General features: G+C 35.9%; 1 protein-coding gene across 5 annotated transcripts in view; it reads right to left on the bottom strand.

Annotated features, from left to right (window-relative positions):
- The window catches only part of Tomosyn (syntaxin-binding protein tomosyn), a 772,563-nt gene that overhangs the window by 191,050 nt on the left and 562,980 nt on the right, over positions 1-18,533 (bottom strand). For all 5 annotated transcript variants that reach the window (XM_068372633.1, XM_068372635.1, XM_068372636.1 and 2 more), the window contains exons 5-12: positions 18,516-18,533; positions 17,228-17,438; positions 16,922-16,997; positions 14,050-14,204; positions 13,392-13,680; positions 13,007-13,250; positions 12,754-12,840; positions 5,814-5,968 (exon numbers count right to left, since the gene is read on the bottom strand). The exon at positions 18,516-18,533 is cut by the window's right edge and continues 46 nt beyond it. In XM_068372633.1, the coding sequence (XP_068228734.1) occupies positions 5,814-5,968; positions 12,754-12,840; positions 13,007-13,250; positions 13,392-13,680; positions 14,050-14,204; positions 16,922-16,997; positions 17,228-17,438; positions 18,516-18,533 (1,235 nt within the window). The remainder of the gene's footprint in view (positions 1-5,813; positions 5,969-12,753; positions 12,841-13,006; positions 13,251-13,391; positions 13,681-14,049; positions 14,205-16,921; positions 16,998-17,227; positions 17,439-18,515) is intronic.

Genomic DNA, 18,533 nt, shown 5'->3' with positions numbered 1-18,533 from the left:
ATCTGGACTGAGAAGGTAAGATGGACGTCCTTCCAGTCCTTGTTTTGCTTACTAAATCTTCCTTTCTAAAGGCCAGCAACAAGGGTTTACACTCTAGCAGGGAGGGGAAAGGCTTGCCAGCCTCGACTGTTTTCAAAACCGCCGCAAACCCTTTCAGCGAAAAAGGGAGAAGGCTGTGGCAGGAGAGGACACAAAGGAAGGGAGCCTCTTACTCAAATACAGCTACCTTTGAGTTCATGAAGCCCCTATCTTTCATCGAAGAAGAAAGCAAGGCATGAGCCTAGCATGGTCTATCACTACGACCTCCTTCGGCTCTGTCTCTTCCTTTGAAGCTGGTACCTCCTTCCACCGGACCTAGCAGTCCGGATGTGCCCCTGCAGTTCCAATGCAGCTGCCTTCCCATTCTTCTCCCTCTGCCTTTGTTGGATCAAGCCAACAATGGAGGGAGGGCCTGCTCTACTGCGAGAGCAGATGATGTTGAGGGAGCAGGTTGAAGGACCTGAACCGGAGCAGCCGACCTCTCTCGGCCTCTTCCGCTACCTTGTCCGGAGCTCGAACTTCATCCTGGCCTTCTGCCAGGAGGTCTTCCTCCAGACGTTCGGACACGTCTGGCATCCTGTCGTCCAACTGGATGCTAAGCAAGGCGACCGTGACTTCAGCATCCACGGGATCTGAAATAAAGGGACCTCCTCTTGAGGTTGGGGAATCACTGTAACAGTTGATGCCCTAGAAAAAGAAAGCCCTCATCTTCTCATTTGGAAGATAAGGTCCAGAGGTAATCTTCTGAAAGCCCCTCACCCAGGTACGAAGCTTCTCCCTAGCTATATCCCTTGAATCCACCGTTGTAGGGGAGACGAAAACGGATTTTGAGCGAAGCGAAAAGAAAAAACCTCAATAGATAGGTTAGTGCATATGAAACATACCTGGGGAACCCAATACCGGAGAACATCCGTGGAGACAGCGCATGCCACACGTCTCCTTCAGAACCATGTCCGCAGAAGCCCTACTGCGGACGTTGCAGAAATACATCCGCACTACGGATGGTCCTCCTGTAAAGAGAAGAAATTTCCATGAGTATCAAGTGAACTACGTATCACTGGATATGCACAGTAGCATAACAAAACGGAAAGACACATCCTTGTATTTCCCGCACACCCGATTGTTGTAGCCTTCCAAATCATAAAATCGTATAGTTAATCTATGCCAGATTAACCAATGGAAAATTTCCAAAGGAAGAAGGTGTAGCCCCCCCTAAGGAATGATTTTAAAATACCGGATAGTAGACAAGAAAGAACCCACTTTCTTATCTGTAAGGCCAACAACAACGGGTCGTGCAAGACCACAAAGAATAAGGAAAAGACGCATACTTGTGAATCCCCCACAATCACCTGTGGAAGCCCACCAGCCATTAAAATCAAATGGTTAGTCTTTGCTAGAATAACCAAAGATCATATTTCCCGAGGGAAATTAGGTGTAGCTCACACCTAAGGTAAGATTTTACCATTCTGGCTAAAGATGAAAAGAGTTCTCTTTTCATCCCTGTAAGGCAACACCAAGTGATTGTACAAGGCAACACAAGTAAGTTAGAAAAGACAGTGTTGTAACCTACTACATCATGTTCTCCCCTGGTAGAAGACACTAAACAGGGAAGAACTGATACAGTACATGAGGGTGGTGTGCCGGCCGGCTCTTGCCGGTCAGCACCCCCACCCCCTTTTCCAAGGGTAGGTCTCAAGTATACAACTTAGGATCACCCAGACGGGGGAGAACTCCAGTTCCTATGCCTGAACCGGTCGGTAGTGGTTGCCGATCCATAGCTACCCGGTTGGCACCCAGCTGCCAGCCATCACTCTTAGTGGCCGGCCAACCGAGTGATGTAGCAGGCCGGCCCGGCAGCGGTGAGTAAACCCTGCCGGCTGGCATCCACCCCAGGTAGCGCCCGGCTGCCGGCCGCCACTCAAAGCGGCCGGCAGGTGAGCAAGGAGACCGGCCAGCAAAGGCCAGCAAAGGCATAAGACCACCGCCGACCGACAGCAAGAGAACTAGCGAACACCCCCCTACCGGCGGCCGGCCACTAGGCCGGCAGACGGCAAGGACAACACAAGAGAAGACAACAGAATGGGTGCCGGGCTAAGAGGCTATGTACCTCCGCGCCCGACACCCGAAAGAGTGCCGAGAGGAAGGGGAGACACTAAGTCAAGCTTCCTAACCACAGCTTACTGAAACTACAGACGGCAGCGGTTGAGGGACCAAGGAAGGACCGGGCAGCACTCAAAGGATAGGGCCTCTGCCGGTCGGCACTCTCTGCCGGCCGACAGGGGACCACGTCAGCTCCCCATCCCAACCTATGCTAGGTACGGATGTGAGACGACTGACACAAGGGAAACGGAAAATTAGAAGGGAAGGACAGAGGGTCCTGTCCAACCTTGCCTTGGTTAAGGATCATTCCAAACTAAGAAAGCTCATCTCACCCAGAGAGATCCAGGGAGGGAGGCCGGCACTACTGGCTGCCTCCCTAAAACCAAGGCAAGGAAGGAATTGCTATTCCGGAAAGGGAACATATCCCGAACCCGGAACAGCAAAGAGGACAAGTCTGAGGGGTCACCGAGCGAAGGGATCATAATTACCAAAACCTTCCAAGGTGAATCAAGGAGGATAAACCTCCTATGCCCGTGTCAGGCAGCAAGGGAGACTCTGCCCCATGCTAGACCAACACGGACTCAGACTAATACACTGCTGTACTGTCCCCCTCTGAACCAATTCAGTTGGAGCAGGAAGGTACAGTACTACTCTAGCATAGTTATATTTGAAAATTAATTCAAACAAACCACTAGAGTTAAGCCTAAGGCTTAAACAGAGGGAAAGGGTTTGCCCCTTCCCCGAAGAGAAGGGAGCAAACGGGGAAACAGATAATATTATCAAGACCTAAGACAACCTAGCCTAGGCACTAAGAGAATCGATTACCTAAATCACCGAAACTCACTCCAATACTATCTTGGAAATTACTCGAAAAGGGCTGTATGTATAACGTTGCCTAACGCTTTAAGCAATCTAAAATCACACTTGGAAGACTAATTATCATGCAGGAAGTACAAGGACCAAAACTAGGCTACGAAGACTAGTGTTGGTCAGCCTAGGCAAAACTTTCGCCAGGCGCACTACTAACGCATCATAACAGAATTCCTAAATAAGCTAAGCAGCTAATTATTAAAGCGCAGGGGGCTGGGAACGTCGCTCTTGCTAATAAATAAATCCTATTCTAGCGAGCGACAGCGTCCATGACGCCTCCAGCAGGCAACAGCTCTTGTATCAAGATAACTCTTATAAATACTTTTATTTTAAACAAGAGCCTACATTTATACATAAAAGAAATAGTACTCAACTTATCCGAAGCAGAAGAAGTTGGAGAAAGCATAATATGAGAGTAAATCCAAGATTTTGGTAGAAACACAGGAAAAAACACCGAGTTGTAAAGCTACGCAAAAAGGAATGCAGATGGCGCCAGAATCGGCGCAGGGCACGCTTACGAAACGGGAGAAGAGAGGGCCTTACGAACGGCTCTCCCCTTTTTCTTTCTCGTTTTCGTTTTCTTGCCATTTGACCCCTACGAAGTGTTAACTCTATTCGGGGTAAAGATTGCTATGAGGCGTGTCAAGAATACGTCCACTGATATTTACGATATCCCTAAGGTCTTTTTTAGGGATACTCGCTCCAGGAGTTAGAATTCTGGGTACCTTAAGGTAAATTCTCTGGGAATATCGCCGTAGTTGTAATATACCCTAGGAAGCTGCCTTTAAGGAACTTCCATCAGGACGACATGGCTTGAGCCCAAAAATATTAATACTGGAGACAGTATTACCTGGACACTTGCTTGTGCCCAACAACCATTTTCTATATTCAGACTATTTTAATTACAGGTAGTAGTCAACTTACAATCTATGTGTCTTTTGACCATTTGACTTTACGAATCCTTTTCACAGTGGTGACGTTACAAGTCTGTCGGAAATAGTACACTAACAGGACAAATATTTCTTTAGAAACAGTCCATTTTCTTTTATAAAATTAACTAATTTGTCTTGCTAAGTTAGTATTTTCTTTTATTGATAATATATAGTATCAACTTGAAAAAAAATATATCAAGTTTTAATATTTGTAGTTCATACCGTATGTCTGGAGACATCACATTTCAGGTGGATAGTGAGCGGGTGAATCCCCGGATTTCCTTCCAATAGGCTACCTAGTACTATAATATTAGTACTCCCGTTGTCAAAATGTTAAGTAACAATACAAAGTAGTTCATGGGTCTGCATTGGTTGTTATGAGTTTACTTAGTGTAAATTTAACTAAGCTAGTTTTACTTCATTTGTTACTTCTCTCATAATAGAACAATATTTATCTAACAAATATACACTAATAGGAAAAATCTTTTCTAAGAAATAATATACATTTTCTTTAGTGATAAAAAAAAGAGATAACTTCCTTTGGTAAGTTAGTATTTTCTTTATTTCTTACAAGAAAACAGAGAGGGTTTTACATATTTCGCTAGTCATTCTTTGTTGAGTTCAGGCCATGTCATATTATTAGCAGAGGGCGAGCTGGCAAACTGAGTGATTTCCTTTTGATGCGTTACCAAGTAATCATATCATTTCCATCATCGAAACATTGAGTAATGATGCCAAGTGTTTCGGTGATCTGTATCAGTTGTTATGAGATTGAACAACTTGCCATAAATTTAAGTAGAGAAGTACAGTAAGTCTGGTAACGTCATATTTTTGGCTGAAGGCGAGTTCGCAAATCGAGTGATTTCCTTTCAATGTGTTAACGAGTAACATTAGTATTCCTAATTTTGAAACATCAAATAATGATACCAAGAATTTCTAATAATGTCTGAAGAAATTATGAAGATTTAACAAAATAAAAATTGAAATGAGAGAGAGAGAGAGAGAGAGAGAGAGAGAGAGAGAGAGAGAGAGAGAGAGAGAGAGAGAGATGTATTCATAACTAATAATAATGGCTATAAAAAGATTGTATGAAAACTATGATATCCTATAACATATTGGTGTTGATGTAATATTCATTATGAATATATTTTGAATAAGTTAAGAAATTATCCAAATGATAATCCTTGTTATTCAATGTGCGCATTTCTCGATACGGTAGTGGGACCTTGAGATCAGCTGATCGCAACCAAAGGTAAACAAAATAAAGGCAGTGGTTGTTGATTGTTAAAATGATCACGAAACTGATAGAATACATATATGCTTTGATGAAGCATATGATATCCTAAGAGGCAAGAAAATGAAATAATGATAAACAGGAAAAAATATTGATGAAATATGACCAAGATTATTTGAGTATCACGACACAGCAAAATAAATCTACGGAAACTTCACATTTTAAGTTTGACATATGTCCAGATTGAGTTACAGCCCGTTTCTTGGTCCCTATCTGTCTCAAGTCGACGACTACCTGTATGTTTACAGTATTTACAAAATCAATGTACGGCTTGTTCTATGTTGTTATATTTTCTTATACCCAAGAACATGAATATGAACACTGAGATATTTGAAACTTTATTTTGATGGTGATGGAAATAAATGTTAGAATGATTGATGTTGACATAATTCTCCGTTCCTTATCAAACCAAGGTTCCTTTTCAACCACTCAGTATCGGGTACTTATAATAATAATACGTAATAATTTGATTCCAAATTTTGTTAGGTTCTTTTACTAATTTTCTCTATTATAACTAAAAATAAAGACAATAAAATTTTTGCAACTTTACTTGAATAAAACCTCACTTAAAAACTTACAGGCCATAAGATGAGTTGATAGACAATGCAGTTATAGAACCTGGGGGTTCTCCTTCTACCCAAGGAGTGAGGCACACAAGGTATGCTTGGTATCCTGCTGCCTTCTTTTGTGATCCTCCCCGTACACGAATAGGTACAAAATAGTCAAGTGATGGCTGAAAGTAAATATAGTGTATGAAAACCTAATAAAATGAGATAAAGCAAAGTCACATTTGAACATCTTTGAAATTCACCTTTTTGCTGCTATTATAAAATCAAGATAATTTATGCATGGTGTATAAATCAACTATTACAGAAAATATTTGTCAAGGAGAATTTTTTTTTTTTTTGAGCCAGATTCTTTCTATATAATACCTAACCAAGTTCTCTTTCACTTTTCTGCCACATCTTAAAATTATCATTCAATATGAAGTGAGCTCTAACTCTCTAGTATCTAATAAAAATTATAAATTTCTCCTAAGTTATTACTAATATTGTACAGTATTGTTATAATTATATTTTCTTAAATATGACCTGCCTAAAGTTATAATCTACTACCATTAATCGATTCATTTGATCAAAATTCACTTTTGTACACTAAATTTCATGGCAAATACTACCCTTAAATTTGTGAAATTTGCTTTTACCGGTAGTTTGATATTTCACAAATATTAAAGACAGCAAGAAACCATAAGTAAATACTGTACTGGTGTGTGTGTCTAGCAATTACAATCTACAACCTAATCTGATATTCTTAATCTACATACAGTATAAGCACAAGAGATATGATGTCAGTAACAGATAACGTAAGGTAGAATGATTCAAAACAATAAAATAACCTAATATGCTGTTACAATTACAATTGCTTATAACCAATATGATAATTTCTTGTACAGTAGAGTACTTTAAAAGCTTCCATTTTAGCTTATTATTTAGCCCATGTAAGGAGAGCAGGAGTAATATTGTGTTAATTGTTTTGTGTACAACAAAAGTCTCTAAACTGGTTTACTGTACAGTACAGTATTAACAAACAGTCAGTTAATGTGGGGGATTGTTGCTTCCAGAGAATTTAAGTACTAAAAATATATCAAACAGATTCCAAAAATTAAAGTAAAATGACATGAGTAAAATAGGTATACAGTAGTATTATAAATTCATTACACAAAGTTAAGATCTCTGGGAGGTACTCTAGTAACAGATGGGTGAATTTTCATTTGCTTAGCCGCTCTTTGGTGGTTGAAGCTTTCGCACTACACGAGAACTTTCCATAATAACCATCTCCAAACTGGCATGGAGGGGAGAGGGTTGTCTTACATCACCTTGATAAGGTTTGACTGCCTTTTAATCCCACTCTCACACACAAAAATATATCACTCAAGCCCCGCACTTAAGTGATATATTAGCGTTAAGTATTCAAAATTTATCATATAGTGAAATATATTTTCTTTCAATTTGATATACAGTTTTACATACTTTGTAAATGTTTTATTTGCATAAATATTGAAAGAACAGAATCTGGAAATTATTGTTCATAAAAAAAACATCTTAAGGAGCTGAAGGGAGTAGATACCCATGAATGGAGAATAAGTCACATGAGCCTCAAGGGGTTACAAGTTCCTCCAGTCAAAATGTTTTAGGAGAGGAAAAATTTTAGGAGATATGGAAAGATGAAATATCTAATGAAGCTAGTAACTCCCAAATCCAAGACGATTCGGAACCAGGGAAATTTGGCCTGGTTGATACCAATTCAAGTAAGTCACCAAAACACATGGAGAAACTACCACAGTATTTGTAAGTGGAATGAATCTTTCATTATCGATTGATTAAACTTTCTATTATCTTTCTAGATTGATAACATACACTAGCCATTGCTTTAAAATTTGATAGCAAACTACAGTATTAATAAGCCTAAAACTTTACCCCGGAGATCAAGACTTTCGTAGGATGGCTAATAAATACAGTAATTAACATGATAACATTTGTAACAAGTAAAGAGGAGATAATACACTAAACCTAAACACTTAAAAACAGATGTGAAAAAAACTATTGGAATGTACCAAGGCTCTACATTGAAAACTAAAATATTCTCAGCTACGCAAGTCCAAAAATAAGAAATTTGACTTAAAACTCAGTAATCATTCTGAACAATAGAGTTGAAACTCAAAGGATATAAACAAAAAAAGGATGAACTTTCAAAGCTAAACCCATTACCATGCTGACGTGAAAAAACCACTAAGGGACTTCATACAGCGAGTAACAAAAACTCAAAGTAAATAACGACTGGAGATGAAAAAATTCCATAAATTACGAAAACTCTGTCACTAAGAATAACGAATAACAAAAATAGACGTTAAGCAATTGTACTTAACTTGGACATTGACTGTACCCAACTTAATGATTGAGGTGGATGCCTGACCATCTAGTACTAAGAGTGTGCAATAAAGAATGTCCTCAATATTTGTTCTTGCTGATGTTATTGTGTCCGATGTATTTCAGCATTAGAGGTTCTGTAATGAATTCAACAGAGCCTAAATCCCTAGGTTTTCCTTATACAGTACTGTACTCACTAAGTCCATGATGTGCGCACTGATACACTGGCCTTGGCAGGGAGGACAATTTTGGCATTTTCTTGTCATATTGGCTTCCCTGTACTAGCCTTTCATAGGAAAGTTCTTGGATATCACATAAAACATTAACAAAAAAAGTATAAAAGCATCATGATTTTCAATACCAAATGGGCTTCACTGAAGCATTTTTATACTCTCTCTCACATATACTATACTATATATAATGTACAAAACCTGGTTTGACATAGACGTGCTGCTAATATTGCAAAATATGACTGCAAGGCGAACTTATTGAGTGAACAATAGCCTGTTTGGTCAGAACCATAGCCCCGTATTATGCATGAATTAGTAGAGTATTATTTGACAGCTTCTCTCTCTCACTAACCATATGGTACATTACTATAATTTCTCCTATATTCACATATTAATGGTAATACTGATGTACTGTATACTGTATATTGCATTTATAGATTTAGAAATTATTTTGGGGTGTTATTATAATTCAAAGATAATCAAATATGCAAAGTATTCCCTTTTTGACAACTCTTTGGTCCCAGTGGTGCTAGATAGTAGGGAGCTTATTCCGGAAGTAAACTCAAATTTGATATAAACTACAGTAATTAAATTATGAAACTCTAAGATTACACATGATACAGAACATAGAAAATGCAATTGGCTAAAAATTTATTGGTGTGCTCTGTTTCCTTTGGACTCCACCTATTGTAAAATACTGAATGTTATAGATGTCAACACATCTTTGAGGTCTTTAACCGAGTTTTGTATGTCTGTAAGTGAGCGGTTCCTGTATTCTGATAGTAAATGCTAAAAATTTCCTATTCAACTTACACAATATATTCAAAGCTACATAATTTTCAAGTGAATAATGAATACTCTGAGTGTTAAATTTCAAATAATTATACAGTACCTTAGAAAATAAATCCATACTTCATAACCAACATCAAATACTTAGAACTTTATTCTTATCAGCTATCTCAATTTACTTTTCGCTACAGAAAACGTGGTGAACTTCCCAAACAAAGGTTAAAGAATTTTATGAGAAAACATGGCATGTGGTCTATATATATAGCATAAATAATTCAATGCTTCATAAACTACTTAATTACATTTACTCCACACATGAAAGTACTATTCTTAAAAAACAGTCAAAACTACTCCTTATGAAGGATGGCATAAAATGGAATCTAAAACAATAACCTAACCTTCATAATGTGGGTGTCTAAATTACTCCTTGCTCAACACATTGTTAAACACTGAATGAACATTTAAACCTGAGGTTAAGACTAACTTACATAAAAGAATGAAAAAAACATGATGCTCACATTCAGCCTAATTTGGAGAATACATCCAAGATATTTCAAAATCCCCTTCTACATATCTAAGGCATTCTGAACTATATCCCAATTAACAGCAGATCAACCCTTAGCCAAGCTCCACTAACTATTGTCAATCAAAAAGTTACTTTTTCTCTTTGTGTTAAGACAAAAGTGACTTGAAAAGGAAACCAAATTAAATGAATTTATATACCTTTAATATGGATTTTCTCCTCCTTTGATAAAATGCCACATCCAAATATGATAAAGTCTCCTTTTTTGTGTTGATAAGATAAGAATTTACGTGGGTTCAAACTTTTTTCAATATCTATGTACCCAAAGACTTACACAAAGGCATAACAATGCACTGCTGTACAGTACTATACACATAACATAACGTGTGAGGATATTATGAGTATCGGCTCATAGTTTACAATTAGGTACATTTTCTGTCTAACAATTTCTGTGAAAAACAGTACTTTAAGAAATAGTATGAAGCGGAATTGCCAATTTTCCACTTCTGATACTAATATTTGGCAAAACGCATGGATATAGCAATACCATATCAATCATGTTTATTTTCAATACTTTTTTTAATTTTAGGATTACTTGTAAAAAATATTTTTCTACTTCTATCTTCATACCTGGTTGGGAAGACTGCTAAACAAGAGTCCTGCTGTCTGTAATGACTCGGCTGCAACAGGAAGGCGACATCTATGGAGTCAATTGATTATTGTTCTTACCAAAACAAAATTAATTTGTTTTCATTGAACCCTTACCGCTTTCTAAGAAAACTAAATTATCCTTTGTCTTTCATGGACAAAATGATGTGAAAAAGAACAAAGAAACAAAGCCGTGTTCTAACTATCTCTAGTTTAAACTTTCTAACCAAGTTTAATATAGTTCTACCAATTACAGTATAGTCTATTTAAGTCAAAATTGTATCCCAGTTCAGGTGTTTGCATTGATAAACGCATCCTAATTTAGACTTCTAGGATAACTTGGGAGTAATGTAGGTGCAAAGATAGGCATTAGATACTTTCCACTTCTACAAAGTTAAAGCTGTCAGTAAATTGGCCAAGGAACCAACAATCCTATTTTAGTGTTGACGGGAAAACATGCTTGAACTTTTTCACAGATGGTCTTAAATGAGACCATCCTACTCTAAATACTACATTCAAATAGTTGATATCAATACATTCTTAGTTCTAGATCACATTTTGGTGACATGGTTCAAGGTCTTTCAATTTTAAATGTACTGTAAAGTACAGAATCAGAATCAACACTAACAAACCCAGGAACATTAATATTTCACAATTAATAGAAAAAGGGGATACGGAATCAAACAAAGAAGAGAAAATTTCTTACCTTTTTCATCATAATTATGCACTTCCATAATATGTGATGTTTTCCTCCCATGTTTAAATGTACTATCTAAATGCTGCTTACCTTAAAAATGTCAGCATGAGAGATGAAAGGCTTTGCAATAAAGATGATGAGTCCTTTTCCTGTGTAATGATGGTAGGACATGAGGCACCATAAGTAAAGTAACGAGGTTTGTGTATCATATGAACAAAAAAATTAACAAGTACTTCAATCACCCATAAATACCAACCTCTTATTTTACTTATGCTGTCCTTCATAGTCATATTTTATCACCTGGCTGTGGCATTAGTCTTCCCAGTGGAATATCAAGCTGCTTGCATAAGCGAACCCTAGGTTTTAAAATCTTATAGATTCTGCACAGACTGCATTGTTCATCTATAAGCCTATTTTTTTGTAGATGAATGTGTGAATACATTTTCTTCTGTCAAAAACCAGAATAAAAATATATCTTTCTTAACTACAAAAGAAAAATCCAAGAAGAATATTCAACTAAATAGTGTGTAATTCATTTCATGTTACCTAAACATTCATGACATTAGAAACAATTATGAAATTTGTATACTTTCATGTCTTGTCAGTCCGGGCTTGTATACTGTAAGAAAAAAGAATCTGATCTGTTCACACACTATATATAATTTTGTTTTCAAATTTGCCTTTCGTACCTAGTGCTCGCCGACTTTAGAGAAATGATCAATATAAATACTGTACTGTATGTATCACCAGTGAAACAGTTATCTGATAAATAAACCATTAATTGCTAAACATCTAAATTCCCTTTCTTGGAAGTGATAATTTTAAAATAATATGGGGCAGAAAAGTGTGAAAAGTATGAATAAAACATCTCTACCACACAAAAATAATATGTACCGTAAAATGAATAATTTTGTTTTTACCATTAACTAGAAATTAATAACTAAAATTTTGCTAAAATAAATTTTGCAGCAAAAAGAAATTTTTTCTTAATCCTAATAAATCTATTTGGATACTGTATTTAGAGTTCCTACTTTCCATCTAAAAAAAAAAAAAATAGATTCTATGACATTCAATAATCTATGAGTCTCATACATAACATGCAAAGTTTAGCAATGTATACTAGAAGGATATTCTGTTTAAAACGTAGACATAACTGTACAGTTTTGACAAGTCGTAAGAAGAGTAAAACTATAGCATACCTATCAGTCAATCGCATTTTGATTATCAACTATAAAATGTTCCCTAAACATCAGGAACTCATGCTCTGTACGACAGTTTATTCTTCTGATTAGGGACTATCTATCTATAAAAAGGTTACTAATTCCTAACAATGCTCTAAATTTCATTCATACAGTTTTAATAGACTCATGTTTAAAGGGAACTACAGGATTTATATTTTTAAAATGACATTAAGTATGCGACGAGCTATCTATCCAGCCACCAATCTATACAGTCTTCGCTCCTACAGCACTAATCCAGCACATACTACTTTCCTGTCATTGGAAGGAGAGAACAGCATTCCCAGTATCCTAGGATGCAGTCACCACACACAACGATACAACATCTGGATTCATCATCATCATCACTACAAATACCTACACCTTTCTTTTTTCTATGATTTTGACTTTGACTGTGACCCTTTTTATCTGAGGGTTTTTTATCGGAGGCTTCCCCAGCAGCTGTGTGGTGGGGACTATGAGCTACCTGAAGGGTGGGACGAGGAGGAAATTCATATTCTGGCGAGCAGTCCCCCGATTCATACACTTCATAAACGATAGGGATCTCCAGACACTGTCAGAAAAACAAAAAGAACAAAAACCAAAATCACCTGTGTGTTACATCATCTGAACTTCAAGTGGTTTTTCTGTATATATCCATTTTATTGGGATTTAATTTTTGATTATTATCTCTTACTATTTTCAGGTGACTTTTCACATCACAAAATAATAAAACTCACTGGAACTTCACCAGTTGTTTCTTGCTTGAAGTACTTGAAGAGAACAACGTGCGCTGTAGCACCTGCTATACAAAATAACCTAGATTCTGGGCATAAAAAAAGATGCTGAATTGCAAAAGGGTCCTCATCCCCATCTATACTTCTAGTCCGTGGTTTTTCAAATACTTTTGCTGTTTTTAATTTATATAACACTTGTAAACTCACTGATGATGCATCCCAGAATTTGACAGTTCCATCTGCATGCCTGTGAAATTAATGAGAGAATCAGCTTTAATGACTAATTATCTAAATCCTATAACTAATAGTTAAAACCAGAAAGTCAATTAACAGTTTAAATAAAAAAAATCTAAAATTTAAAAAGAACTTTTAGAATTCTGTTACTTACCCTGTTATTATCATTTCTGCATAACTACAAGAAGAGCCCCACTCTCCGCCACTGATTGGCCATTCTCGCTCACTAAAACCCTGTCTTTTCTGTCCTCTAGCACCAACAGAGTAAAATGCTGGAATGAGGTCAGCTGGACAGTCTGCTAAATATGTACAACAGGTCACAGGAGACTCGTGCAAATCCATAGAATATGGATTTTCAAAGCATGGATATCCCTGTGTATGGAGATCAACAACCACTAGGTCATGTTGTAATAACACCACCAAGGCATAAGGTTCTGCAAAATCTGAAAACATCAACAGATACCAAAGATTAATAATAATGACAGACTTGAATTTCACGTTATGCAGTTTATAATCCTCAACGGTATCACAGTTCCAAAAGATTTCTTATTAGCCAGTAACTTGATTAATTTAAAAAATAATATACATATAATAATGATTAAAAAAGTTAAAAGATAAAGCAGGTAACTGGGAAGCATACCAAAATGCAGAGGTAGTCATTCAAGGAGACAATAATGAAATGAATGTTTCTCAAGCTTAAAAAAGTGAACAGCCAATCATAACACCACATGATCTAGAAGATTAAAAATTAAAGGCAATCAGATTGAACTTTTAGCAAATAATACGTAAAAATATATCTCATGTGAACACACCACTTGCAAAAGGAGACTCGCATAACGTAATGAAATCCACAACATTGTGTTCCATTTCTAAAACGGTTGTTGTTTTGCCATGAATAACAGTTATACTTGGCGTTCTCCCTGTTCTGTCATTTGTAAGACCACCGGAAAATATCACAAATGTATCCCTGTGGAAAAAAATCAACCTGTAAATTTTTATAACGTGCAATGACTGGAATAAACATAGTTCAGTAAGTGATAAAAAATAACAGGGTCAATAAGAACAGCATATTCAGGAAATTTTTCAACCTTCTTCAAAGTCTTTACTGTACCTTGTTTCAAAGTATGTCTCTAATCACCCTTAATCCAATTAACTACTGAATTCTATAAACTCCACCATCTCAGCATCAAATCTTTTCTCATTGATAAGAGGGTAAATTTCAGTGGATGCACTAGTCAATACAGTACTATATTTAATATGTTTCTAGATTACACTAGGTCTACAACCATTTAACTTGGTGGTCTGGTTAAATCAATAAATTACACAGATCATGATACAAATGAAGAAAAACAAATTATACACAAAGTTAAGAGGGCAAAATAAATTGTTAATACACAAAGTTAAGAGGGCAAAATAATTTGTAAGAGGGAGTACAACCTAGTTTAAAGATAATTATTAAATTAACAATAATGATTCCAACCACGCAAAAGGGTGAAAGATAAAAGAAGGATTAAAAATATGAACATTTTAGATTATCCTTTTAGGAACAGGAGCAAATCAAATGTAACAGCTTGCAGAACTAGGTACAAGCTCAAGGGAATCTTTACAGAAAGACCTTTATGTCAGATTGAGTAAAAAAGGTTCAATATGTCAAGGGAGAAGGAAAAGAATAGAATAAAGCAAATAAAGGGAATCTTTTCTATAAATAACTCAAGATAGTATTTTTGGTAGAAATTAAATATGAATATTATGAATTGATACAGAATTAATGAACAAAAATGCAAAAATCCACAAAAAGAATCTTAATAAAATTTATCATTTCTATACTCCCGACGTTCATATTGCTTCCTTCTACGGAAACAGCTTAATTGACCTCTACCAGTAAAACTAAAAAATTCAAAACCAAGCGAAATATGATGCAAATGATTGAGTTGAGTCAAAACTTTGTTTAGCCAAAGAAGATTTAGGGGGAATCATAAGATATGCCACGCCATCCATCTACAGTATGTAATATGATAAAATTTAGGAGCATTTTCTTTAGCGAATAAAGGTATATTAGGATCCAGACTACCCACTCTGTCTTCTCCCTCACAATGTGGTTTGTCTTATAGAGTGACTGAAATTGCAGCATGAAAAGTAGGAAAATAGGGAACTTGAAGGAGTCTATTGGTGAAATGAAAGAAATGATTTAAACTAAGAGTAGTTCAAAACAAATTTGAGAAATGATGAAGTGTGTTAGATGCTGGGTCATGTCTGATCTGGACCTTGTTTACAAATTTAAAGGTAGCTCACATAAGCCAAAAGTAAGACAGGTCAATGCACTATTGCACATGTCCCAGAGGCCAAACAATTACAGAGATCAGCGGTAAACCCACCTCTCTTCCCAAGCTAAGAGCATTGAGGGGTAAGCAATGGCTGCTGATAATTAGCAAGAAGACCTTTGGGAACCCCTAAACAAACCTCTTCCTAGCTGTCAGAGATACAGTAGTAAGGTCATGTTTATCATAGTAATTACAGGTTGAAATTGGGAACCAGAGGTTTTAAGTCGTAGACAATCTCACTAAGATGCCTAATGACATAAAACCTAACTGAAATTGTGAAGAGCTTAAATCACCAGAAAGAGTTCACCACTCAAGTGTGGGTATATCTGAAACTCCAAACAGGGTCTCACCATGTGGATACAGTTTGTAAGGATTCCTGGCAGGGAACCAAGTATGTACTGTATTGATTCTACTAAAATAGAAGGTAACATTTATAGCTATATTCATGTTAATTTTGAATTATGGAACACCAAAATAATAAAATTAAGATCAACAAGTATTTCTGAAAGTTAATTATGCTTGCATAGCTACACAACCCAACTTTATGCAGAAACAGTTTTGAAATTTAAATGACGAACACAACATAATCACAAAAAGAATTTGATACCTGTAACTCACTAAGGAACTGGTCGATTTGAAATTCTAAACTGTCATCACAACTGTCTCTATCACCAAAGCAGTAAACTACTATAAGCTTGATATCAAACGAACTTCGTGGAAAGGCTGTGAATATACTTCTGGGGTAGTGAATAACTAAGGCAGTGGATCTACCACCGGAGAGAGATTCATAGCATACCTCATTCTATCATATAAAGAAAGGAATCTTTCTTTTTATGGAATTAGTGTAACCTTTATCCCCACACTTTTTTGTTTTTGGTCCTTGGAAACATATGGCTACAGAATTACACTTCTCATAATGTTTATATAAAGTAAACGTCTTCAACATCTAATTCTAGATAGCTTCAAATAACCTACTAGATAATCATCAAATAAACAACTTTTAAGATGCTTTCAAAACCATGAGAGTTTACTACACCAACATAAAACTACCCCATTTCCACCTTCAATAGTTAATGGAGTATTATCAAATAAAGTTCCCTCTGAAATTGTAAAACAAAAATGGTGGAAACAAAATTTAATGATCCACTTCCAAGTATGAACAGAGTATTGTACTAGCATTAGTATTACTCAAGTTGTAAACATCGTGGAAGCTGAATCATACATAATCTAGGAAACAAAATAAATGGAACAAGTTGAATAGCATAGGATATCAAATTATTATATTATATTTAACATTATCTAAAATTCTAAATGGTATTCTGCACATATATCTTTACAAATAGAGTAACCATGTTCTACTTACCCATTTCTACTACATTTCCACTCAACTCTTTGTATACATTTGCAAGGCTCTTGTTTACCTTCTTTGTTGGTTTTTGCTGAAAGAAAGTTGTGGCAAAGTTACATTTATGGGCAAACACTGAATTAAAATATATTTTCTAAACAGATTATGACTAGTTTAAGCGTACAAAACTTATTTGTAAAAAGGATTTTAATTTCAGCTTGCTTTCACCAGCAAGATACTGTATATGAAGGCATATAACAATTTGTAATTTCAGTTTAACAAAGGAAATGCCTTTGAGAAACCACAAATATTCAAAGATGATACCATGTGGAAAAATAGCTGACACTGGCTTTGGAGTAGTCTGTTTAATGCCCCAAGTGGTGAGAGATCCATCTGAGTGAGAACACATGAACTGCTTCCCTTCGTGGTGCCAGCTGATGGACTTCAAGGGCTCTGCGCACTGATAACGGATATCAGCTGCTTTGGTTTTTAGATCCCAAACGACAAGGGCTCCGCTATCATACCCAATAAGGAGCTAAAAATAGAGAGAAAATTAGTTGTATATTATGGCAAAAGGTTGTTGGAAAATACACTAAGGACATTGGAAAAATGATGCAGTACTATACTGTGCATTACTTATGACAATACAGTATTATAGAACTAAACTGGAAATCTTGTTCAGGAACACTGGATGAATCTACATTTATTCCTTTCTATTGATGCAATATCCACTACCACCACAAACACAATGGTTATGGCCTTCTACTAACTACGTTTAACCCCTTTACACAGTAAACTTAAATAAGCAAGAGCAATAATCTAGCATGAACCACAAAATATCACATGGGAAGCAATAAAACCCCCATCTATATGCCTTAGAAAATGGAATGAAAAATATATATGTTCTTCCTAGTACATTTTTTTCTTAAATAATTTACATGAAAACTGTATTTTTCATTTTTAATTTCATATTTCTACTCCCTCACTGATATTTTTCTTTTAAGAACGTTATAAGGGTTACATCTTGAGAAGAAAAAACAATCAAAATAACATGAACCATTCCCTTGATCAACTTCAAGATAGACACTTTCAAATTCCATTTTCCATTGTTTTGTTTTGAAAAAAAAAAAAACTGTTACAATATTATAAGTTGTTGTGCATAACATAATACAATCTACTATTTTGAAAATAGTGTGCTATACATAATTTAAAAAAGATAATTTGAGCATTGTTTCAATCGTAATATTAGCACCTTGGTCAAGACTTCTATTCACCACACTAAAAAAGTATTCTGCTATTTCCTTCATAAAATTAAAATTTGCATAATTCCAATATAGAAACATATCAAGTCCTCATAAAGCAGAGTATTTACATCCTCTTGGTGCAGTAATAAAAGTATATGGTGTCATCCACCATTGCCTTCAACAAAAGGAAATATTACATCTGATAGTACTGCATATGGAACAAAATCTACTTTAAATATTAATAAAGTTTACCTCAAACCATTGAGTTTGAATCTGATAGTCTAGTAAATTAAATGATATTTCTAAAAGATGTTAAGATATTAAGTATATACAACCAAAATCTAGGAATGTTTAGATCAGAGGCTTACCTTACTAGGATCAACAGG

Source organism: Palaemon carinicauda, chromosome 4 (genome assembly GCF_036898095.1).
Source record: "Palaemon carinicauda isolate YSFRI2023 chromosome 4, ASM3689809v2, whole genome shotgun sequence".
Lineage (NCBI taxonomy): Eukaryota > Metazoa > Arthropoda > Malacostraca > Decapoda > Palaemonidae > Palaemon > Palaemon carinicauda.
The sequence above is the reverse complement of the archived record's forward strand: the minus strand, read 5'-3'. Positions and strand labels throughout refer to the sequence as shown.